General features: G+C 50.6%; 1 protein-coding gene across 4 annotated transcripts; it reads left to right on the forward strand.

Annotated features, from left to right (window-relative positions):
• Positions 1-24,775, forward strand: UBA1 (ubiquitin like modifier activating enzyme 1). 4 transcript variants are annotated; one of them, XM_032258453.1, is made up of 26 exons: positions 1-249; positions 8,129-8,245; positions 8,369-8,427; positions 8,528-8,696; positions 8,790-8,924; positions 9,885-9,991; positions 10,268-10,358; positions 10,470-10,602; positions 11,150-11,247; positions 11,357-11,503; positions 11,639-11,815; positions 11,944-12,048; positions 12,137-12,217; positions 12,536-12,691; positions 15,174-15,339; positions 15,474-15,670; positions 19,186-19,250; positions 19,489-19,684; positions 20,401-20,475; positions 20,593-20,782; positions 21,956-22,044; positions 22,307-22,399; positions 22,526-22,717; positions 23,979-24,080; positions 24,187-24,287; positions 24,442-24,770. In XM_032258453.1, exons 2-26 carry the CDS (start codon positions 8,129-8,131, stop codon positions 24,575-24,577), a joined length of 3,177 nt encoding a protein of 1,058 aa, XP_032114344.1. In that variant the 5' UTR covers positions 1-249; the 3' UTR covers positions 24,578-24,770. The 4 variants fall into 4 exon arrangements, with proteins under 4 accessions (XP_032114344.1, XP_032114343.1, XP_032114342.1 ...); XM_032258452.1 differs by lacking the exon at positions 1-249 and adding an exon at positions 2,834-3,358; XM_032258451.1 differs by lacking the exon at positions 1-249 and adding an exon at positions 3,155-3,246 and having other exon boundaries at positions 8,128-8,245.
• Positions 24,776-24,847: the final 72 nt, after the last annotated feature.

Raw genomic sequence — 24,847 nt, forward strand, 5'->3', positions numbered from 1 at the left:
GGCCGTACTACAATCTGTAGGGGCATCTGGGTCTGAAACGGGCACCAGCAACGCGGGAGCAGGGACTGACGCCCCTTTAGCAAAGCATCTGTGGTACATCCCAGACCTGGGGCTCTCCGAGGCCCCGCGCTTCCGAGCTCCGCGCAAACTCTGGCTTCTCTTGTACCACCGGGGTGGTTTGCTCTTCCGTTGCCCCGTGGCTTCAGCTCATCTTCGGCAGGAAGGCGAGGCTTCCGCCCGGCGCAGGGGGTAAGCTGGAGCACTGTGCCCCCAAGTGTCTGGACAGCATTTGGAGGAGGGTGCTTCCCTAATTGCAACTTCGGGGATCCCCTAATGGGTGTATTTGGAGCCTCTGGGCCTGGAGTGATATTTAGGGGGCGTCTGCTTTTGAGGAGACCCTTAGGGGGTGCCGTTTGGGGACTCCGGGGTGGTATTTGGGAGTCTGGGAGAGCACCCCTCGGAGGCAGGGTTTGCAGGGCTTTGGGGAGATTCTCAGGGTCCGTGTATGGGCACCCTTGTCTGTGGAGCAGGATGTGGGTTATTCTTCAAGGGGAGAAGCAAAGTTTGAGGTTACTAAAGTCAAGGCGGGACCGGAGGAGGGCTTATTTTAGGACGGGGTCCTGGTGACAGTGCTAACAATTGGGACCGACGTGGCATTGTGGAGGTGTCAGGCCTTTGTGACCTCTGGTTCTGTGATGAGGTCCTCCCGGCGCCTGGAGACTCAGGACTGCCAGGCTGGACACGTCGGGGGCCCACAAGTTTGTAAGGGAGAGGAGCCTCCCAGCTCAGGCTGGGGAAGGGACGCCGAAGCCCCGCTCTTCCTGAGCGGACGCGGCGCCACCCGGCCCATGTTGCTCGCGGCTTTATTCATTATTCATAAGGAGGTGGGGCTGTGGTGGGAGGCAGGTTTTTGCCTCTTTCACACCTGGTCCGCTAAAGGTAACGGCTTGTGAATTATTCACGAGGGGCGGATCAGCGTGCTGAAGGGGCGTTCTGAAGTCTGCCGCGCAAACTAGAGTTCATTGATCATTCGCAAAAGTAAGTAGCGCCTTGAATTTTTGTGACTTTTCTAGGGGCTCCGTGCTTAATTCACGCGGAGCGTGGCTTTTGCAGCTTCATCTGCATGATCTGCGGTTAGCTTTCCCTTATAGGTACCAGGGTTAAAACCTGGCGTCTATCGAAGGGATGAGGCCTCCTACATTGTTCGTTTCTTATAGCCCGGTAGTCCCAGATAACCAGCCGAGGCTCTGGATTCAAATCCCATCGGTCCTTTCCAGTTGTGTGATCTTTGGCAAATAGTTCTGTGAGCCTGAATAATGGGTATGAAGATAATGATAAGATAGCTTACACTCATTTAGCCACTTAGCGCATTTCATCTTCATGACAATCCTAGGAGGTAGGTTATTACTACCCCACTTTATAGATAGGGAAACTGGGACACAGAAAGGCTAATTTGCCTAAGATCACACAATTAGTGAATGGATGGGCCTGGATTCAAACTAGGGTGTAGTTCCACAGTCTGTAGTTTTAACCAGATGCCATCATGTCTCCCCACCCCACCCCCTGCCATTTAATAGTACTATTACTAATATAACATTTAGTATGTGCCAGGCACTGGTCTAAACCCTTTGTACATATTTATTCATTTAAACTCCATCACAAGGTAAGTTGCTGTTGTTATTTCTATTTTATGGATGGGGAAACAGTGGCCCAAGTTAGGAGTTTCTCTAGTGGCTGGGTATGCCCTCACTCATAACTAATTTTATATTAATGTAAATATATATTTACATATGTTAACATTTTATCTTTATATTAATATATAATATTTTAAAAATTTAACAGTGCCTTGTGCCAGCACTGTTCTGAGGCTCATCCCATAATTCATATTCTCTGATTTTCTTTTTTTTTTTTTTGAGACGGAGTTTCACTCTTGTTGCCCAGGCTGGAGTGCAATGGCATGATCTTGGCTCACTGCAACCTCTGCCTCCTGGGTTCAAACGATTCTACTGTCTCAGCCTCCGTAGTAGCTGAGATTACAGGTGCCCGCCACCAAGCCCAGCTAATTTTTGTATTTTTAGTAGAGACGGGCTTTCACCATGTTGAAAGGCTGGTCTCGAACTTTTGACCTCAGGTGATCCACCTGCCCCAGCCTCCCAAAGTGCTGGGATTACAGGCGCAATCTGATTTTCATAATAACACATGGCTGGGAGGTGGATGGGCTCTATTACTATCCTCATTTTACAGTTGTGGAAACTGTAAGTTTCCACATGCCAAAGACATGTAAGTGAGTTAGGGTTTGATTGGACCAAGACAGCCGTGGTTCCCAAGGGGGAAAATGGGGGGAGGCATGTGGAGGGGAGGCAGGGGCAGGGAGTACACTCCCACTGGGTTTCTTGGTGGCACTGCAGCATCGTCTTTCATTATTCATGAAGAGGAAGGCGTGGTCACTTTGCATTGGCTACATCATCATAATCCCTATTTGCTGGGCAGGGCAGTCTTGAGTGTTTCTTTGACTTATGCATAATTCATAATTGGGTGGGACCTTTCTTGACCTCTCTGAGTTTCCAGGTTGAGCTACTGCAGCAGCATAATTCATTATTCAGGACCTGGAAGAGTGTGTTTTCCCTGCAGTAGCCCCATTTCCGTGCTTACAGTGTATTAGATGCAGCAATAGGCGGGCATGCCCCTTTTATTCCAACCCACTGGGCCTCATGCATTATTCATTAATAAGTTGTGGCCTTGGTCTCCTTGGCTTCCGGGCCGCTGAAAGAGCATCATTATTCATGAATGGGGGTGTGTGGCTTCCATGTTTTAACATCTGCTTTCTGGTTGCTGGTTGATAGTCTACCAAGCATCCAACTTCATGCATAACTTATAATCGGGAAGCGAGGTCTTAATGGTTTTTCTTCGCTTCCATGACAGCCTGGCTGCAACAATTCATTCATTATTCACATACCGTAAGGCTTGGCCTCTGTTTTACCTGTTTTCTTTGTTACTGCCACAATGGCCACCAGGTGGTGCTGTTCCACTTCTAACCGAAGGAATCGCAACCTGGCTGGGAACTTTATGCATGATTCATGAGTAGGCGAGGCCCGCTTGCATCCGGGTTTCTGGGGGTGGGGCCCAAGGTTTTGTTCCGGCCCCAGGCTCAGCGGCAGCCATCTTGTGTCGGCGGCTCTGCTGGAGGAGGTGGCAGAGACAACCACAACCACAACGGCCGGGGGAGGAGAAGGCGGCAGCGGCGATTCTAGGCGGCCCAGGCGGCGGGGAGGAGGAGGAGAAGGAGGAGGGTGGCGGCCGGGCTTGGCTTCGGCTCCTTGAGGAGTTGGCGGCGGCGCGACCCGGGGAACCGGCATTGGTAAAAATTCGGTCTTTCACTGCGCCTCGCCCGGGGCAGGGGTTTTGGGGAGGCCCTGAAGGGGCCTGAGCCAGCACTGAGCCAAACTGCTGTCGGGGCGGGCCGCGGTGACTCCGGCGCCAGGAATCAGCGGAGTAGGGAGGGGGAGCTAATCCTGGGGCGGGGCCGATTTTCCCCGGCCGGCACTACCCCGGCTCCCTCTGGTTCCAAAATCTGACCTTGGGTTCGGACCCCCAGGATGTGCTTTTAGAGACTCAGGCCCAACATCACTAGTCTGGGACCCGATCCCGTCCCGAACCTTACGTGTCAGATCAGAACTCTGCCTAGTCTCCAATAGAGATTTACGGGGATCAGCATTGCTGACCAAAGCTTCTCACCATTGAATGCCATTAAAGACCTGCCCCAGAATCTCCTTTGAGACACCTCCTAGCTTCTCAGTATTTGTCCTCAAGGCTTTCAAGATGGGCTAGACCTCGAAGGGGTCCATAGGCCCTTTATCTCTGTAAGAGAGCCCTCTTTAGCATTTTCCTTCAGACCCCCCGTCCCACACACATGCTAGCTGCGCTCAGAGCTTTCAGGGGGACTAGACCCTGTGAAAGGCCATTTGGGCCTGGCGTTTGTGTCGGGGTTCTTCACCACACCTCAGGTCTCCTAACCCCTTCCTGGTCCTAGTGTCTTCCATCAGAGACTCCTCTGCCCCCTATTTCTACTCAGAGACCCCTCTTAGCATCTGCCTTGAGAGACTCCTTCAATTCCTAGACTTTATTCTTAGGCATTTTATCTACTTTTACGGAATTTCTCCTTTTTCATACTCCGAGTATTCAGAGACTACTCCTGAGAGGCCTCAGCATCTTCCCATCAGACACTTTTAACCCCCAGAGCCTTCCAGGGCACCAGATACCAGGGAGGAACTGTTCGGATGCATAATCCTCCATCAAAGAGCCCTTGCGAGCATCTGCTCTTGCAGACCCGGTTGGCTTCTAGCCCCTTCCATCAGAGACTCGCCTCCCCAACCCCACCCTAGACCCAGTCTCTGCCTTCAAAAGTCAACCCGGGTTCTAGCTGCTTTTTTCACAGCTCCCTTATCCTCACATCAGGCCTAAGAATATGCCCTCAGATCCTTTCAGGCTTCCTAACATCTGCAGTCAGGGGCTTTCAGCTTCTGCTTTCAGCCTTCTTGGACCCCAGGATCGTCAGATGTCCCTTCCCCCAACAGGCCTTCTTTTTTTCTTTTTTTTTTTTTTAAGATGGAGTTGTTCACTGTGTCACCCAGGCTGGAGTGCAGTGGTGCCATCTCGGTTTACTGCAACCTCCACCTCCTGGGTTCAAGCGATTCTCCTGTCTCAGCCTCCCAAGTAGCTGGAATTACAGGCACGTGCCACCATACCCGGCTAATTTTTTGTATTTTTAGTAAAGATGGGGTTTCACCATGTTGCCCAGGCTGGTCTCGAACTACTGTCCTCAGGTGATCCACTCGCCCTTGGCCTTCCAAAGTGCTGGGATTACAGGCATGAGCCACGGCGCCCAGCTATGGCCCTCTTGTTTTCTACCGCAGTAGAAAACCCCCTTCTCAGCATCTACCTTCAGCCCCTCCATGGGGTCCTACATAATTGGTCAGAGAAACCCAACCCTATTTGGGGACCTAGCCAGTGTTTGCTTACTAATCTTTTTAAGGCCTGAGCTGTCTGGGCTCAGCTTCCCTTTTCCACCGCCTCCGAGCAGCTGTGATACCTATCATGTCCAGTCAGAGATTGACACAGGGCCCTTGTGTTCCATTAGAAACCTGTCTCAGCCCCTCACCATCCACCCTCACAGCCTCCTGGGACTCTGTAGTAGGAATGTCAGATACACCTCTCCTCTTGCATGTCCCTATTATTTTTGGTTAAAGATGTCTCTCTGCTACCAGCATCTGTCTCTAGAGACCTCCAGAGCCTCAACATCCTCCTGATGCAGACTACCCCTCCCCCTAGACCCCAGCATCTCCTGCTGCCTCCTCAGACTCTAGAATCCCCCAGCCATTTCCTTTGCAGCTTCCATGGGGCCCAGCAACTGTCCTCCTACCTCCTTGCAGCCTCTGGGGGCCTCCATTGCAATTTTTCAGCCCTTCAAAAGATCCTTTTCGAGAGATCTGGATTTGAGTCTTTTTCCTAACACCCTGACCCAGTCCTTTCCCTCCCAGGACTTCTGACATCTCCTTTGCCATTTGTCTCAGAGCCTCCTTGCGCTTAGACAGCCACTTCCTGATTCTCCTCTCACATTCCCAAGGACTTCTCAGTTAACCCCTCCCGGAAAGCTTGACATGCCCCAGCCCCCCTTCTCTATGCCCTGGCTTCTCCATCCTGCTAACCTGCCTCCCCTCACACCTCCAAGACTCCTCCCTCAAACTCTCTGGTTTAGGAATAGAAGCTTGAAAATCTTCAGTTTGGAGACTCAAGTGTGTTTAGAAACGAAGCCACAGAGCTTTGTCAAACAGTTCACAGTACATATGTTATAATGGAGGCCTCAGCAAATGTTGAGGGAGGAAGGGTGTAGATTATTTTTCTGTTGGGGGTGGGGGGTCTTTAGCTCCTCTCCAGAGTTTCTGTCCCAGACTTCTGCTTGCCTTGAGACAGGGCTTTTCCAAACCTTTGCAGTCGAAGTCCACTTGAACAGTCATCTGAAACGTCTTAGCCCCTTGCTGCCTGAACTAGGGGTCCAGAGGTGAAATGTCCAGATATTAAAGTGTTCTGTAGCCCTGGTTCATCTCCGATTTATGGAGTGAGGAGATGGTGTGTCCCAAGCAAACTGACCAATGACAAGGCAAGGAGATAACTAAGCAATGGAGGCCACTACAGGTGCCCAGGGAGGAACTCACATCCTCAGGTCAGTGAGTTCTGACCACAGACTTTGACTTCTTTAACCCTGCCAGCAGCCCCTTAAAGACAGTTTCGTTTGCCCCAGCTTTTTGGAGAAAATGAGGCTCAGAGGAAATGAGATCCCTACCCCAGGTCAGAGAGTCAGTAAATGGAAAATACGATTTACCTTTGTCTCTACTAACTAACTTGCCAAGCTTCTTGCTGCTCAGGTTGGCTCTGAGCATTCCCAGCAATTCAGCTGGCTATTTCAGGGGCTCCAGCCAGCCTCCTGCCTCCCCTCATCTCCAATTCCTTAGCCCTCTGGACTAGGCCCTGAGCCCAGGGGCGATCAGCATACAGTCCCCCACCAGCTGCACGCCTGTGGACGAGTCAGTTGGGTTCTCTGAGTCTTTGTTTTCTCATTTGTGATTTGGGCATAGGGTTTTCTGGGTCATGGGGATTGTTAAGATTAGACAAAGCCCTTTCCTCTTTGATTGACATGCAGTATGCTCTTGGTAGATAGTAGGGAGCTCTTGTCATTGTGGTTGGTGCTAGTGACAGGTGCCAAGATGGAATTTCAGATACATTGGGGTACTTAGTATCATAAAAGTCCTCTGTGAACAGAGGACTCAGTGGCTAGAGGAGCACTGGGGGTGAGGGGAAGTGACTCTGGGTCCTGCCATCTCTAGCATCTGGATGCAGTCACCCCCACCACTAGATTTCACTTCCACTGTATTGTTCTGTCTCTGGGACCTAGCAGGTGACCCTGGGCAAGTTACTTGACCTCGTGAGCTCACGTTTTCTCATTTGTTTGGCAAGGATGCCAAACTCTGCCATGCTGGGTCAGGGTCATGGAGGGGATGAAACGTGATAACACAAGGAAGCAGCTTGGGCTTCAGAGTCAGCAGATCCTGGTCTGGTCCCAGCTTAGCTACGATGTAGGAACTTTGGTCACTGGATGTCCCTGAGTGAATTTTTTCCCTTCACTGTAAGTTGTGGGGGATATTATTAATAGCAGTCCAAACCCCACAGGAGTACCCTGAGGACAGAGTGACACAAGGCTTAGAGAAGTGCTTACTATGGCATCTGACACCGGGAGGACTCCTAATAAATCTAATACTCATTGATCATTGTAGTTAACCTGTTTAAGGGACTCCGCGTGCAGATGAGGCTTGGGACGTGTTTGTATTCTCTTTCTGCAACCTCTTGTATTGGTCTGTGTCGGTTTTCCCCTCCGAAAGCTGGGGCAGGGTTGGGCTCTATAAAACTTTTTTCCCTGAGCCCGTCTGGGGACTGGGTTCTCAGCAAGTTACTGCTCCTGCCATCGTGCCACCCTGATGGATGTCCAAGCCTCGCGCTTCCCTCCTGCACTCTCCCTTCCCCCGCCATCCCTGGGATTAAGGGAGAGGAGAATGGCTGCTTATTACTGCCTACCTACTCTGTGCCAGGCTCTATGCTCTGTGTTATTTATCATCTCGACAACCCCATGGGGAAGGTAAGTGGTATTATCACCCCTGTTTTATAGGTGAGAAAACTGAGGCCCATGGGGTTTAATTATTACTGTTAATGAATGGCAGGCAAGATTTGAAGCCAGGTCTGTCCTGAATCCACTTCCTCTGACCTCTGTACAAGTGCATTCTTGTCAATTCCTTTCACTCCAGGATTGGAGTCCCTCCCTCATTATCCTTGGCTGGGAAGAAGCAAATGGCTTAGTGGTCAGCAGTGTGGATTTGCAAATCAGACCACCTGGGTTCAGATCTTAGCTCTGACAGCTGTGTTACCCTGGGCAAGTCCTCACCTTTCTGTGCCTGTTCCCTCTTTTGTGTAAGATGGGGGTAATAATACTTAAGTCTTTCTTTTCCCTACAGTTGCTACTAACAGAAAAACGGTACCCGTGTGTCCCAGGCTCACCTCTGACCTTCCTTTTCCCTTCCAGATGTCCAGCTCGCCGCTGTCCAAGAAACGTCGCGTGTCTGGGCCTGATCCAAAGCCGGGTTCTAACTGCTCCCCTGCCCAGTCCGTGTTGTCCATAGTGCCCTCGGTGCCAACCAACGTGAGTGTCCTCTCCCTGGAGACTGGCAGGCAAGGTGGTGGGTTGGAAAGTCTTTTGTATCACTGTCTATCCGTGCTCCACTCCTGTGTGTCTCCCTGAACTTGTTCTTCCCTCTGTCCCTAGGGAATGGCCAAGAACGGCAGCGAAGCAGACATAGATGAGGGCCTTTACTCCCGGCAGCTGTAAGTAGGGCCATGCCTGGGCTGAGGGGTGGAATGGGACATTGAGAGGATAGGTTTGGGTGGGGCAGGCCCTGACCTGGAGTACCCCCTAACCTGGCAGGTATGTGTTGGGCCATGAGGCAATGAAGCGGCTCCAGACATCCAGTGTCCTGGTATCAGGCCTTCGAGGCCTGGGCGTGGAGATCGCTAAGAACATCATCCTTGGTGGGGTCAAGGCTGTCACCCTACATGACCAGGGCACTGCCCAGTGGGCTGATCTTTCCTCCCAGGTACCTCTTCCCCACCTCTTTCTCCTCCCCGAGGCAGCACCCTTCCCGGCGACACAGCCATTTCACCTTTTCCCCTACTGCACCCCCTTACAGTTCTACCTGCGAGAGGAGGACATCGGTAAAAACCGGGCTGAGGTATCACAGCCCCGCCTCGCTGAGCTCAACAGCTACGTGCCTGTCACTGCCTACACTGGACCCCTCGTTGAGGACTTCCTTAGTGGCTTCCAGGTATTTTGGGGTACCACCCAGCCTTCTGCCCATTTCTCTTAGAGCCCATTTCTCGTTTATTCAGTAGTGTTCAATATTGATTTAATGGGTCAGCCTGAATGCCAGGTTTTGTGCTGGGGAACTAGAGGATGCAGGCAGCAGCATTTAGCTCCCGGCCCCCCCTGCCTTTTCAAATGGTACAACATAGTGGTTGTGGGCACAGACTCTGGAGCTAGACTGCCTTACGGCGGGTCTCCAGCTCTGCTAGTGTGACTTCAAGCACGTTGCTTCATCTCCTGTACCTTAGTTTTCCTGTTTGTGGTCCGTGTGTGGTAGCAGCACTGGCCTCATGGACTTTTTATAAGGGTTAAGCACGTGGAATTGTAGCTGGCCTGTGATAAGGACTGGATGGGTGTTTGTTAATTAAAAAGTTCTGGCCAGAAAGAGGTACTCTGAGAGCTTAGAGTCAGCCCTGAGGGATCCCAGGTTTCCAGGGCACTACAGCTAAATCTTGATGGAGGAGTAGGAGCTCACCCGGATGAGGAAGGATGGACATTCAGGCAGAGAGCAAAATCCCAAAGATCATGGCAGAGCAGGCGTTGTCTTGAGAATTGGAAGCAGGTGGGTGTGGTAGGAGTGAGCTCAGACTTTGGCTGGAGACAGAGTTTTACTCCGGTGTCTCACAGGGCATGGCAGGCTCCTGTAGGCAGACAGCAGTGGGTGTTTGTCAGATAATGAGTCAGCTCTTCCATACTCCATCCTCCCAGCTACCTCTTCACCTTTTCTGGTATAGTCCAGAGATTCATTTTTGACCCCCATAGAGTCTGATGCACAGTAGGTGCTATGTGTTTGTGAAAAAAAATTAACTCAGCAAAGCCTGGATATGTCTGCCTGGAAGACTGCCTGAGTCCTCCACACCAGCCCTCCACCATTTTCTCCCCTTCACCCCAGTGCGGGGCCTGAACCTCCATCTCTCCACAGGTGGTGGTCCTCACCAACACCCCCCTGGAGGACCAGCTGCGAGTGGGTGAGTTTTGTCACAGCCGTGGCATCAAGCTGGTGGTGGCAGACACGCGAGGCCTATTTGGGTGAGTGCCGGCCTGCACCCCTTCCTGTTGCCTTTTCCCCTAACTCCTGCCAGGTTCAGGCCAAGACCCCCAGGTTCTCCCTGCCTTCATCCCTCCACAGCTACCCAGGTTTTGGGTTCTATGTGTTCATCTCTACCCATGTGGCACAAGTACCGTCTTACGTCCCAGCGGTGGTAGGCTGAGTTTGCTCAGCAAGTTTTCACTACTATCTTGAGGGACCTGTGGGGCCTGTATGTGTGTGGGAGTTGGTCACCAGCCTATTGCCTCCCTCTACAGGCAGCTCTTCTGTGACTTTGGAGAGGAAATGATCCTCACAGATTCCAATGGGGAGCAGCCGCTCAGTGCTATGGTTTCTATGGTTACCAAGGTAAGGAGACCAGCCCTACGGTCCCTGTCAGACAGGTGGGCTGTGGTAGTCCTTCCTGTGTGCTCTTGGTACCCTGGGCCTGTTTCTGAGACTCACTTTTCCTTTAACCAGGACAACCCCGGTGTGGTTACCTGCCTGGATGAGGCCCGACACGGGTTTGAGAGTGGGGACTTTGTCTCCTTTTCAGAAGTACAGGGCATGGTTGAACTCAACGGAAATCAGCCCATGGAGATCAAAGTCCTGGGTGAGCTGGGACCATGAGGGAAGCAGAGGGGAGGTAGGAGATATGTTCCTGGGTTCTGGCCAGGGAGTTGAAGGGAGAAAACATGGCCCTGGGTTCGGAGTGAGGGAGACACATCCTGGTGTTTGAGATGAACTACAGACAGAATCCCGTGGGGTTCAACAAGAGCTGGTGGGCATGGGGGAGAGGCACTGTGTTTGAACTATTCCTGGGAGTAATGCATACCTGGTATCTGAGCTGAGGGGGGAAAGGTCTCTGGTGTTTGAACAGGGCAGATCAGAGGATCTACTTGTGTGTGAGCTGATTTGGATGAGGAGCAGAGAAGGCCTTCCCGTGTAGACTTAGGGCCAGGGTCACAGGGTCTCACGGAGTCTGAGCTGGGTCTGGGGCACAGGAGAGATGGTTTCTGAAGTCCAAGTGGAGCCTGGGGCGGGGGGTGATGGCTCCTGATGTCTGAGCTGAGTTGGGGGGGGGGGGTTCCTTATCTTGCAGGGGTTGTGGATTTTAGGGAGAATGGGTAGACTGACAGCTCTCTTCCTGCCCTCTGTAGGTCCTTACACCTTTAGCATCTGTGACACCTCCAACTTCTCCGATTATATCCGTGGAGGCATCGTCAGTCAGGTCAAAGTACCTAAGAAGATTAGCTTTGTGAGTGTGTTGATGGGAGCATTGGGCTGTGGTGGGTGGTTCTAGGCATTCCTGAGTTCTCCATTCCTGTCTTCTGGTTCTGATGGACCTCCCCTTTCCCCCGCTACAGAAATCCTTGGTGGCCTCACTGGCAGAACCCGACTTTGTGATGACGGATTTCGGCAAGTTTTCTCGCCCTGCCCAGCTGCACATTGGCTTCCAGGCCCTGCACCAGTTCTGTGCTCAGCATGGCCGGCCACCTCGGCCACGCAATGAGGTGGGTGGGTGGGCGGGCAAGCCAGCCAGTGCGGACATACCTGGTACTGAAGGCCCACCATGCCTCTCTGCCTGTCCACACTCCCTCCCCTCACTGGCCTGACAGGTCCTCTTTTGGTTCTTTCTGGCTCACCAGGAGGATGCAACAGAACTGGTGGCCCTAGCACAGGCTGTGAATGCTCGAGCCCTGCCAGCAGTGCAGCAAGGGAACCTGGACGAAGACCTTATCCGGAAGCTGGCATATGTGGCTGCTGGGGATCTGGCACCCATAAATGCCTTCATTGGGGGCTTGGCTGCCCAGGAAGTCATGAAGGTCAGCATGGATGGGGAGAGACAGAGTTGGGGTGGGCCAGGTGCCTCCCTGACTCTGTCAGTTGCTCTCTGTCTGTGTCAGGGCCCTGTTAACCACTGACCACCCCTTCTCTCCTTTCCTGTCTCCAGGCCTGCTCTGGGAAGTTTATGCCTATCATGCAGTGGCTGTACTTTGATGCCCTTGAGTGTCTCCCTGAGGACAAAGAGGCCCTCACGGAGGACAAGTGCCTTCCGGTATGTGGGTGGGACTTGTGTGGAAGACATCATTGGGGGCATTTCTGGGGAGGCCTCTCTCTGACTCTCCTCCCTTTGCATTCCTTAGCACCAGAACCGTTATGACGGGCAGGTGGCTGTGTTTGGCTCAGACCTGCAAGAGAAGCTGGGCAAACAGAAGTACTTCCTGGTGAGTGGTCCCCTTAGATGCCTGCTCCCTTCACCTCAGCCTCTGGCCATATCCCCTCAGGCTTCCTTCAGCATGCCACCCATGGTGCACTGCCTTTGCCATTCTCCTTATCTTGAAGGAAAGCCCAGTGCATCCCTCTGTTTCCTCCTCTGGTGCCTCCTTCCTCACATGACTGTGTGTCATTTCTTAGAGTCCTGGGCCCTGAAGATGTGGTATTAGTCCCTCTCCTCATCTCGGGGAGTAAGAGGTGATGGGCAGCTTCGCACTAACCTGCATCATGCTGACCAGCCTCTGTCTGTCTTTTTGGTCGCCTCTTAGGTGGGTGCAGGGGCCATTGGCTGTGAGCTGCTCAAGAACTTTGCCATGATTGGGCTGGGCTGTGGGGAGGGTGGAGAAATCGTCATTACAGACATGGACACCATTGAGAAGTCAAATCTGAACCGACAGTTTCTTTTCCGGCCCTGGGATGTCACGGTGAGTAGTAGGGTAGGAGTGGGGGCTTTGTCATCTCACTTTCCTCCTTTTTTTTTTTTTCCTTTTGAGACGGAATTTCGCTCTTGTTGCCCAGGCTAGAGTGCAATGGCATGATCTCCGCTCACCGCAACCTCCATCTCCTGGGTTCAAGCGATTCTCCTGCCACCCTTCCTAGTAGCTGGGATTACAGGCATGCACCACCAAACCTGGCTAATGTTTGTATTTTTAGTAGAGATGGGGTTTTTCCATGTTGGGCAAGCTGGTCTCAAACTCCTCACCTTGTGATCCACCCGCCTTGGCCTCCTGAAGTGCTGGGATTATAGGCGTGAGCCACCGCGCACATCTCCCTCCTTTTTCTTGTTCCCTTTTTGTTTTTGCCTTCACCTTTTCTTCATACTGGTTGAGATGGTATGCCTGGGGTCCTCAGAACCACTCTCAAGCTCAGTTCACCAAGAGAATTCAACAGGATTCAGTATATAGTCGTGCTCGTGGCTATGATTTATTACAGCAAAAGGATACAGATCAAAATCAGCAAAGGGGAAAAGCTGGTGGGGTGAAGTCTGGGGGAGGTAGGAGCAGGTCTCTAGGAGTCTCCTCCCAGTGGAAGTTATACAAGGTGGCCTTTATTTCCCCAGTAGCAACAGTAACTACAGTAATAGCAACAAAGTACAACAAGACATGAAATGTTGCCAAACAGGAAAGCTCGTTACACTTAGCACCAGTGCTTTTACTTGAGGCTGGTTATGTAGGTGCCCCCTGCCTGGTACATACCAAAATTTCCAGACTCCTAAAAGGAAAAGTGTTCAGCATAAACTGTATTGTTTGCATGAACAGTTTAGGCACAGTGAACCAATGATAGCAGTTAGGGAGTGGTGGGAACCTTCCTGAATTCCAAGTTCCCAGACTCCAGCCAAGGGCCGACCTTGGAAGCAGCATTTTCAAGAGTTGCAGTTTCAGTCTCCTAGGCTTATACTTTTTTTTTTTTTTTGGAGAGAGAGAGTCTCGCTGTGTCACCAGGTGCCAGGCTGTAGTGCAATGATGTGATCTTGGCTCACTGCAACCTCCGCCTCCGAGGTTCAAGCAATTCTCCTGCCTCAGCCTCCTGAGCAGCTGGGACTACAGGCGTGTGCCACCACGCCCAGCTAATTTTTGTATTTTTTAGTAGAGACGGGGTTTCACCATGTTGACCAGGATGGTCTCGATCTCTTGACCTTGTGATCCGCCCGCCTCTGCCTCCCAAAGTGCTGGGATTACAGGCGTGAGCCACCGCGCCCGGCCTTACACCTCTTTGCATATACGGAAACTGGGTTGGTTATACGGGGATCTCTGAGAAGCCTTCTGAAGGGAACAGTGTCACTTTTGCTTACCCAGGATTTAGTCTCCCTTTAATTTATTCACCAAATAGTTATTGAGGTGCTGTTTTAGGTATTGGATATACCAAGGAATAAAACAAGATTCTGGGAGGGGAGGGGAATGGACAGCAAACAATAGATACAATACGATCGTGAGGTATATAGTTAATGTTGGTGATGAGTGCTCCTCAGAGGAAACAACAAAAACCAGGTAAGGAAAGTCAGGGAGTCAGGGAGGATGGTTTGTAGTATTGATGATGACAGTGGTTAAGGAAGGTCTGAGTTCTGCAAAGACCTCGAGGATATGAGGGACTAGAGCGCCCTCTGCTGTGGAAGAGCCCACACGAAGATTCTGAGGTGGGAGAGATCAGGGAACCAACTCATTTTACCCTAAGTGGAGGTGAGATCCAGGGGAGGATTCTGAGCAGAGGAGGGACAAGCCCAACTTGGGCTTTGAAAGGATCCTGCTTGTCTGTGTGCCAGCATGCTGGTGGTGGTTGGGGGAATCTACATCAATCCTGGGTGCTATTACCTGAAAAAATAGTAAATGTTAGACAAAAGAACAGGTGTCTGGCCCATTGTCTCCAGTCTGTTCCTGTCCACAGCTTCCCTTTCCACTGAGCCCCTCCATATGCAACATAATCCTGGCCATGTGGCATTGTCACAGACCATCTCTCCTGCTAAACCAGGGAACCTCCTAACTCAAGGCCTGGGTCTTTCCCAGCATTAAGTAAATCAGTCTTAGGTGGACAGCTGTTTATAGATGTTTTGGCCAGGCACAGTGACTCGTGCCTGTAATCCCAACTCTTTGTGGGGCTGAGGTCATTGAGTTCAAGACTGCCCTGGGCAAGATGACAAAACCCTGTCTCTACCAAAAATTAAAATATTAGCCAGGCATGGTGGCGTGCACCTGTGGGCCCAGCTACTCGGGAGGCCGAGGTGGGAGGATCACTGGAGCCTGGGAAGTCGAGGCTGCAGTGAGCCATCATCACGCCACTGCACTCCAGCCCGTGTAGTGGAGAGAGACCCTGTCTCAAAAAAATATAAAGATGTTTGTTGGGTGAATGCACAAATAAGTGAGCTCTGTTCCTCTATCCCCACTCTGGAACTGTACTTTCTTACCCCTTTAGAAGTTAAAGTCTGACACGGCCGCCGCAGCTGTGCGCCAGATGAATCCACATATCCGGGTGACAAGCCACCAGAACCGTGTGGGTCCTGACACGGAGCGCATCTATGATGACGATTTTTTCCAGAACCTAGATGGTGTGGCTAATGCCCTGGACAACGTGGATGCCCGTGAGTTTGGAGGCGGGTGAGGAGGTCAGGGGCAAAGTTGTGTGTGTTTGGGTGTGTATGTACCGAGAGGGATGTCTCTCTTCCTGTCCTCTCCTGACGTTCCTTTCCTAGCTCTTCCTGTGTCCTCCCCACAGGCATGTACATGGACCGCCGCTGTGTCTACTACCGGAAGCCACTGCTAGAGTCAGGTACACTGGGCACCAAGGGCAACGTGCAGGTGGTGATCCCCTTCCTGACAGAGTCGTACAGCTCCAGCCAGGACCCACCTGAGAAGTCCATCCCCATCTGTACCCTGAAGAACTTCCCTAATGCCATCGAGCACACCCTGCAGGTGATCAGCTGTGGGGGAAGGAAAAGAAGCCAGGCATCTGGCCGAGCCGCTGCCTCTTTGCCTCCAGGCCCTTGCCTTGCCTTCAGATGTTGCATGCCTAAGTGTAAAATGTGCCTTTTCTCCAAGCCTCCCTCCTTTACTTCCTACAAGGCAGCCTAGGTTTCTAGAATGACTCATTCCTTTTTCACTTTTATTTTGAAATTTTTTTTAACACGTAGACAAATATTAAGAATATTATGATGAATACTCAGATACCATTCCTCACCTACATTTAACAATGCTTAATGTTTTGCCACATTTTCTTAGATTTATATAGATTTTTCTTCGTGTTTAAATGTGTCACAGACATCACAATCCTTTACTCCCTACTATTTCAGTGCCTCTGCCAAGTGAGGATATGTTCCTATAGAACAGGGTTGGAGCTTCAGCACTACTGACATTTGGGGCTGGATATTTCTTTGTCATGGGGGGGTGCCGTGTGCACTATAGGATGTTTCTTAGCATTCCTGACTTCTGTCCACTAGATGCCAATAGCACTCCCCCTCCATCATGACATCTGAAAATGTCTCCAGATATTGCCAGATGTCCCCAGAGGTGCCACATCACTCCCAGTTGGGAACTACTGTCTAATCAAAACATCATCTTCATGCTGAACAAAATTAGCAATAATTTCTTACTATCTCTTCCAGTTATCTATTTGTCTCTACTATTCAGTCCATATTCAGGTTTTCCCCAGCTGTTGCTCAAAATGAGTTTAATAGCTGGTTTGTCAGGATGATTCTGTGTGTATGGTATATGTACCTGCAGAACAGTGCACGTAACTAACATCTAGCTCGGGGGTATCCAATCATTTGGCTTCCCTGGGCCACACATAAAATGTACTGACACTAATGATAGCTGATGAGCTGAAAAAAAAAAAAAAAAAACAAAAGAAAAAAAGGTCCGTGCATAAATCTCATAATGTTTTAAGAAAGTTTACAGATTTGTGCTGGGCACCATTCAAAGCCATCTTGGGCCACATATGGGCCACAGGTGAGACAAGTTTGATCTAGCTGAAGTTTTACAAAGTGAATACACAGGTGACTAGCACCTGGGCCAAGAAACAGACCTAGGGATTACTATTGTGCTGTCAGAATAATTCTTAGTACAGTGTTTGAGGCCAAACCATTTAGAATAGTAGGAATGTGAGGGTGGGAACAAAACAGGGAAGAGAAAAAAAAAAAAAACAGCTCCATCTGTCACTTTCCCTTCTGACCCTGTGGTTCCGAGTGGATATGTTTGTATTTGTGCACCCACCACAGTCTTACTAGGTCATGTGTAACCTTGAACTTAACCACTCTGTGCCTCAGATTCCTGCTCTGTAAAATGGAAATGACGGTAGTATCTATCTCACAGGGCTATTGTGAACCACTTGGCATTTACTGTGTACCTGGCACTGTTTTAAACAAGCTTTAAATATATACGTATTTGCTCATTTCTTCCTAGCAACCCCATGAAGTAGGTATTACTGTTGTAACATCTGTTATGGAGATGAGGCACGGAGGTAAAGATGTTACCCTATGTGCCTGAAGTCACAAAACTAGGTAATATGCGCACGGCTGAAATCTGAACATGAATTTCTAACATTTGTACACTCCAAACCACCACGCTAATTACTGCAAACTGTCTTAGGAATTCTCAGAGGCCAGAAGCTCTGTCTTGTTTGCTATTTTATTTTTGGAGACAGGATCTCACTCTGTCACTGAGGTTGGAGTGCATTGGCACAATTCATAGCTCACTGCAACCTTGAACTCCTGGGAAGTATGTGTGTGTGTTCCCGTTATGTTGACCAGACAGGTTGCAAACTCCTGGGCTCAAGGGATCCACCTGCCTCAGCCTCAGAAAGTGCTGGGATTACATGTGTGAGCCGCTGTGTCCAGCCTCTGTCTCATTTTCTGCCAAGTCCTCAGGGCCTGGATAGGGATCACTTGTGGTTTGGTCTGAGTTTTTACTTTTTCTTTTTTAAAAATTATGGTAATATATACTTAACTGAAGTTTTCTTTTTTATGAAGGCATAACATATCTAGAATAAGGTACACAGATCTTAATATATTTTTAGGCTGGGCGTGGTGGCTCACACCTCTTATCTCAGCACTCAGGAGACCAAGATGTGAGGACTGCTTGAGCCCAGGAGTTCAAGACCAGCCTGGGCAATATAGCAAGGCCCTGTCAATACAACAAATTTTTATTTTTATTTTTATTTATTTATTTATTTTTTTTTTTTTGAGACAGAGTTTCGCTCTCGTTACCCAGGCTGGAGTGCAATGGCGCGATCTCGGCTCACCGCAACCTCTGCCTCCTGGGTTCAGGCAATTCTCCTGCCTCAGCCTCCTGAGTAGCTGGGATTACAGGCACGTGCCACCATGCCCAGCTAATTTTTTGTATTTTTAGTAGAGACGGGGTTTCACCATGTTGACCAGGATGGTCTCGATCTCTTGACCTCGTGATCCACCCGCCTCGGCCTCCCAAAGTGCTGGGATTACAGGCTTGAGCCACCACGCCCGGCAACAAATTTTTAAAAATTAGCCAGGTGTGGTGGCATGTGCCTGTGGTCCCAGCTACTCAGGAGGCTGAGGTGGGAGGATTGTTTAAGCCTGGGATGTCAAGGCTACTGTGAGCTATGATTGTGCTGCTGCATTCCAGCTTGGGTGACAGAACGAGACTTTGTCTCAAACAAAACAAAACAGTTTTCCACATGTGCATAGCACTATTGTAACCACTGTGCAGGTAAAGTTCATTGTTTTTTCTTTTTTTTGAGATGGAGTCTCACTTTGTTGCCCAGGGTGGAGTGCAATGGCACAATCTCACTGCAAACTCCACCCCCCGGGTTCAAGCAATTCTCCTGCCTCAGCCTCCCAAGTAGCTGGGATTACAGGCAATGCGCCACCACGGCCAGCTAATTTTTGTATTTTTAGTAGAGACAGGGTTTCACCATGTTGGCCAGGCTGGTCTTGACGTCAGCCTCCCAAAGTGCTGGGATTACAGGCATGAGCCACCGGGCCTGGCCTTTTTTTTTTTTTTTTTTTTTTGAGACAGAGTTTTGCTCTGTTGCCCAGGCTAGAGTGCAGTAGTGTGATTTCAGCTCACTGCAACCTCTGCCTCCCAGGTTCAAGCACTTCTCCTGCCTCAGGCTCTCAAGTAGCTGGGATTACAGGTGTCTGCCATCATGCCCAGCTAATTTTTGTGTTTTTAGTAGAGACAGGGTTTCACCATGTTGGTCAGGCTGGTCTCGAATTCATGACCTCAGATGATCCACCTGCCTCACCTTCCTAAAGTGCTGAGATTGCAGGCATGAGCCACTTCGCCCAGCCTGGTTTTTCAATTAAGGTGGGGGAGTGGGGAAGGCTGGGGAGCTTCCCCACTTCAGATCAGCTGTGTGCCGCCTCCTTGCTTTATTTACTGATGATCTTTCTAATGTCTGCGAAAACCCATTTTGTCCACTGTGGCCACATGTAATCCGTTTGTTGTGTCTGCAGTGGGCTCGGGATGAGTTTGAAGGCCTCTTCAAGCAGCCAGCAGAAAATGTCAACCAGTACCTCACGTGAGTAACTCGAGTGCCCTCTTGCCCTGTTCCTCCACCAGTCAGGGCATCCCGCCTGCGTTCCTCATCACAGTAACACTTGGCACCAGGTACACTTTTCACATGAATGAGTGGCTGCCGGAGCCTCATGCCATTAGGGGTCGGGACTAGTTTTCCATGGACAAAGTAAGATTGCTCTGGAGCCCATTCCTGAGGCTGACATGTAATCCCGCCCCCTGTCCTCTTCAATTCCTGATAGAGACCCCAAGTTTGTGGAGCGAACACTGCGGCTGGCAGGCACCCAGCCCTTGGAGGTGCTGGAGGCTGTGCAGCGCAGCCTGGTGCTGCAGCGACCACAGACCTGGGCTGACTGCGTGACCTGGGCCTGCCACCACTGGCACACCCAGTACTCAAACAACATCCGGCAGCTGCTGCACAACTTCCCTCCTGACCAGGTAATGCCCATTTGTTGGGTCCATTTGGCAGAATGTGTTTCCCTGAAATGGGAGCCTGCTGTGGGCTCTCAGTGTGGGTCCTCAGTCCAGCTGTGGCAGGTGCCCTGAGGCATGGGGATCTGAGAAGAGTGATTGAGCCTGACCTGCTTTTTTCCCACCCTAGTTCCTTTGAGCAAGAGGCTTGGTCGCTGTTTCCCTTGACCGTGGTGTGGACTGAGTCATACCTAATTCCCCGTCAGGGCTGTAGGGAGTGTAGGAGAGAAATTCTGGAGTTGAGAGCATAGGAATCAATGTGGGTTCAAATCTGAACTCGAACTTAGGCAAATCACATAACTTCTCTCTGTACCTCAGTTTCCTTGTCTGTGAAGTAGAAATAATAGTAATCTACCTCATAGGGGGTTTGGGGAGGATTAACTGGTATTTATTATTATGAAGTTAGTATAATGCTCTGTAATCCATGAGAATTTGTTAAATGATGGGCTGTCTAGCAAAAAATGCCTACCCAGGGATTGGTAATCGTTCTCTTAGCCTGATCTCTGGTTCAACCTGTGGGACCCTACAGTTGGGGTCTTTTGTGGTTGACTCCAGCCCCCATCGAGTGCCCAACTCAAGATAATGAGTTAGGGACACCTCTGGGGCCTAGGTGAAGTGTCAAGATTGTCAGAGAGGCCTTCACTCTCAGGTACTGTTCTCAAAAATCTCTTCATCCCTTATAGCTCACCAGCTCCGGAGCCCCGTTCTGGTCTGGGCCCAAACGCTGTCCACACCCGCTCACCTTTGATGTCAACAACGTAAGTCTCCCCTCTGGGGTCTCCTGGGGTCAGGTGGAGGGTGAGTAGGTGGAAGGAGGTGGCGGCTCCCCACTCAAGGACTATGTGCTCACCCTTCCCTGCCCTGCCTTCTCCTAGCCCCTGCATCTGGACTATGTGATGGCTGCTGCCAACCTGTTTGCCCAGACCTATGGGCTGGCAGGCTCTCAGGACCGAGCTGCTGTGGCCACACTCCTGCAGTCTGTGCAGGTCCCCGAATTCACCCCCAAATCTGGCGTCAAGATCCACGTTTCTGACCAGGAGCTGCAGAGCGCCAATGCCTCTGTTGGTGAGGGTGTTTGGCCAGTTGGCCAGGAGTCACTCCCACATGTCCCCGGCCTAGTCCAGTGTCCCCACCAGCCCTGTACCCCTGGCTCTGCTCTGCTCTGCTCTGTGACCCCAGGCCTGAGGTTTACCCATACCTTTGTTTGAGCCTCCTTTGACATGAAGAGAGTCAGTTAGGGCAGATTATTTCCCTCCCTCTCTCTGGCGCTCAGGAGAACTTGCTGTTTTACTCTTGCCCTGTGTATTTCCCTGAGTTTTGTTTTTTCTTCTGTTTCTTCTTGATCTGTTCATCTAGGAGGTATGGTCTCCACCAGCGGTCTCTCCCTTGATACCTTCCTGCCTTGTCTCCTTCCAGATCCGCCTTGATCTGTACATTTACCCCCATGTTTTTCTATATGCATCTTCACCCTCCATAGCTTGGGGCTGCAGTTTACTGACACCCTCCTCCCAACCCCCGTCTACATATTTTTCCATTGCCCTTCCCTTCTGTATATAATGCTTCTGTAGCTCTGTAACGCCCCCTACATTTACTTTCCTTTTATCTCCCCTGTCTTCCTCTCCATAAATCTCCTCCCATTTCCCCTTCCATGGTCCCTATCTTCCTTCTGAAATATTTACTTCATGTTCCTCTATGTATGTCTTTCAATCTTTCCTTCCATATCTCTCACCGCCTTCATATATTTCCTCCATTTTTCTCCTCCCACCTGTCCTGCCCTCTGTATACCCCTACTCTCCCCCTTGTATATCTTCTCCATCTACCCCCATATCTCTCCTCTGTGTCCTTATCTGTACATTTCCCCCAATTTCCCCTCCATATATCTTTTTTACTCCCCTTTTCTTCCCTGTATGTTCCATCTTGCTCTACATCATTCTTCCCAAGATCTTTACGTCTCCCATCTTGACTTCTCCATCTCCACTTTATCCCAACATCTTCATTTCCGTTCCTTAGTGTCTTTAGAGGTTTCTCTTGATAGCCTCAGCTCTTAGTCTCTGTTTTTCAGGTCTGTACTCTGTTCTGCCCTACCTCTCCTCCTTGCCCCTTTTCTCTCCCAGGATGTGTGTCCTTTCCAAATCCTTTTTCTACCTGAATACCTTTTGCCCCACCCTGGGCTCCCATTTCCACCTCAGACCTTAGCCTGGGATCTAAAGGGCTGACAGTGTTCCTCTCTTCATGCAGATGACAGCCGTCTAGAGGAGCTCAAAGCTACTCTGCCCAGCCCAGACAAGCTCCCTGGATTCAAGATGTACCCCATCGACTTTGAGAAGGTACGGGATGGGGGCTCAGGACAGGAAAGGAGGATGAGCAAAGCATAGACAGGCTGGAGAAAACAGGAGGAGTATCTGGTGCCAGCCCCAGGCCTTTGTGGGGTTCAGATCATGGGCCTGCCACGTGGGTCTGAATGAATAGATGTTCCCAGCCATTCCTTTGTGATCTGGGAGAGTCCAGCAGGCAGTTGCAGTAGAGGATACACATCTTCTTTATCAGTTCCTCTCCCCACTGCCTTCACACCCTCCCCACTCATAACAGGATGATGACAGCAATTTTCATATGGATTTCATCGTGGCTGCCTCCAACCTCCGGGCAGAAAATTATGACATTCCTCCTGCAGACCGGCATAAGGTGAGGGGAATCTAGACCTGATGTTCGCCCTTCTCCAGGTTTGAGTTACCCACATGCAGCCCCTCTGTAGACCCTGAGGCTCTTGTACTTAACTACCGCCCTCTTTTTTCCCTTCCTGTCTCTCAGAGCAAGCTGATTGCAGGGAAGATCATCCCAGCCATTGCCACGACCACAGCAGCCGTGGTTGGCCTTGTGTGTCTGGAGTTGTACAAGGTTGTACAGGGGCACAGACAGCTTGACTCCTACAAGAATGGTTTCCTCAACTTGGCCCTGCCTTTCTTTGGTTTCTCTGAACCCCTTGCTGCACCACGTCACCAGGTGGGGGCCTGCATCGGAACGGGGGTTTGGGTGAGGTGTGTCTGTGTAGATATGGTTCTAATTTGCCTCATACCCTGTTACCAGGTGAGGGTTTCTATGTGTACCTACCCTTTTTATGCATCCCTTTTTCATTTATTCATTAATCACATTGTTTGAGTACATGCGAAAAGATGGGATATTTGAATTGTGCCCTGGGTGATTATTAGTAACTACATGATAATGGCAGCCAAAATTTATTGGATACTTCTACATTTAAGTGCTTTTGCTTGCTTCATTCATGAATTCACTCAGATATGTATTGAGCACCTGTTGTGTGCAGGAACTCTTCTAAGTTACATTTCTCCAATAGATTATATAAATAACCTGTTAAATGATTTTGGAATCAAAAAAGGATAAAAAGAGGCCAAGTGCGGTGGCTCACACCTGTAATTCCAGCACTTTGGGAGGCCGAGCTGGGTGGATCACCTGAGGTTCGAGGTTTGAGACCAACCTGACTAACATGGAGAAACCCTATTTCTGCCAAAAATACAAAATTAGCTGGGCGTGGTGGTGCATGCCTGCAATCCCAGCTACTTGGTAGGCTGAGGCAGGAGAATCGCTTGAACTCTAGCCTGGGCAAAAAGAACGAAACTCTGTCTCAAAAAAAAAAAAATTAGCCTGGCGTGGTGGTGGGCGCCTGTAATTCCAGCTTCTCAGGAGGCTGAGACAAGAGAATCACTTCAACCCAGGAGGCGGAGGTTGCAGTGAGCTGAGATCGCGCCATTGCACTCCAGCCTGGGCAACAAGAGTGAAACTCCATCTCAAAAAAAAAAAAGATAAGACTTGAGAATACCAGGGGGCAAGGAGAATACCAGGGGGCAAGGGGATGTGTTTGAGATTTTGTGTGGGATGGTCAGAAAAGGCCTTGCTGAAAAGATGACATTTGAGATCAGACTTGGAGGAGGTGAGGGGACAAACTGTGCAGGCTTGGTGGTGAGTGGGGACACATTCCAGGCAGAGGGACCAGTTCTTGAAAGGGGTATGCCTGGCATGTTGGAGGAATTCAAAGTCTGCAGTGAGTGTGAGATTGAGGAGGGTAGGAGACAAGAAGAAAACAGAATTTCAGTGCCTAGGGCGAGATGGGAGCCACAAGAGGATTTTGAACAAAAGAGGGTTGTGATCTGACTGAACATGTCTGCGTGGGGGTGAGGGGGATGGAGACAGATGGGGGCTGGACCCTCTGGGATGGTCTCCATCTTATTCTCCCCACTTTGTCCTGCAGTACTATAACCAAGAGTGGACACTGTGGGATCGCTTTGAGGTACAAGGGCTGCAGCCTAATGGTGAGGAGATGACCCTCAAACAGTTCCTCGACTACTTTAAGGTAAGGCCCCTCCCTCACTCTCACCCAACCTCAGGGGACAGGGTGTGCAAGGTGACTTGCTGGCCCGTCTACCCCCATGACACTGCTGTTCCCTTTTCCTCTCCAGGCAGAGCACAAATTAGAGATCACCATGCTGTCCCAGGGTGTGTCCATGCTCTATTCCTTCTTCATGCCAGCTGCCAAGCTCAAGGAACGGTTGGATCAGCCGTGAGTTGCCCACTAACCAGGCTGGGGAAGGCCCTGTATGGGTTGGGGAGCCTCAACGTCCAGCTGTCACTGCGGTTCACTTCCCCCACTTACCTACCCGTCCTCTCTTGCTTTCTGCCTTCCTGACCCTATACCTCCAACCCCCTATCCCCAGGATGACAGAGATTGTGAGCCGTGTGTCGAAGCGAAAGCTGGGCCGCCACGTGCGGGCGCTGGTGCTTGAGCTGTGCTGCAACGACGAGAGCGGCGAGGATGTCGAGGTTCCCTATGTCCGATACACTATCCGCTGACCCCCATCTGCTCTTCTAGGCCAGCCCTCGCCCACCCTCTCCACACCCCTTCCAGCCCAGGGTTCTCATTTGGCTTCTGGCAGTGACCCAGCTAGCCAAGCCTGGTATTCCTTCATCATCACCCTACCTGAACCCCTCTTGCCACTGCCTTCTACCTTGTTTGAAACCTGAACCCTAATAAAGAATTAATAACCCTCACGTCGCCTCCCCTGCTGGTTCCAGGGAAGGGAGGGACTTTCTGGAGTTATCTGGTTCAGATGGTATCTCAGA

The sequence above is a fragment of the Sapajus apella genome, unplaced genomic scaffold (genome assembly GCF_009761245.1).
Source record: "Sapajus apella isolate SASKATOON/1434 unplaced genomic scaffold, GSC_monkey_1.0 scaffold103, whole genome shotgun sequence".
NCBI lineage: Eukaryota > Metazoa > Chordata > Mammalia > Primates > Cebidae > Sapajus > Sapajus apella.

Bases quoted from the DNA above. Each gene is read 5' to 3' on its own strand.
- UBA1 (XM_032258450.1), top strand. From the start codon at position 7,358: ATGAGGCTTGGGACGTGTTTGTATTCTCTTTCTGCAACCTCTTGTATT. The intron at 20,476-20,592 runs GTAAGTCTCCCC...GCCTTCTCCTAG, and splicing joins TCACCTTTGATGTCAACAAC to CCCCTGCATCTGGACTATGT. The intron at 22,718-23,978 runs GTGGGGGCCTGC...TTTGTCCTGCAG, and splicing joins TTGCTGCACCACGTCACCAG to TACTATAACCAAGAGTGGAC.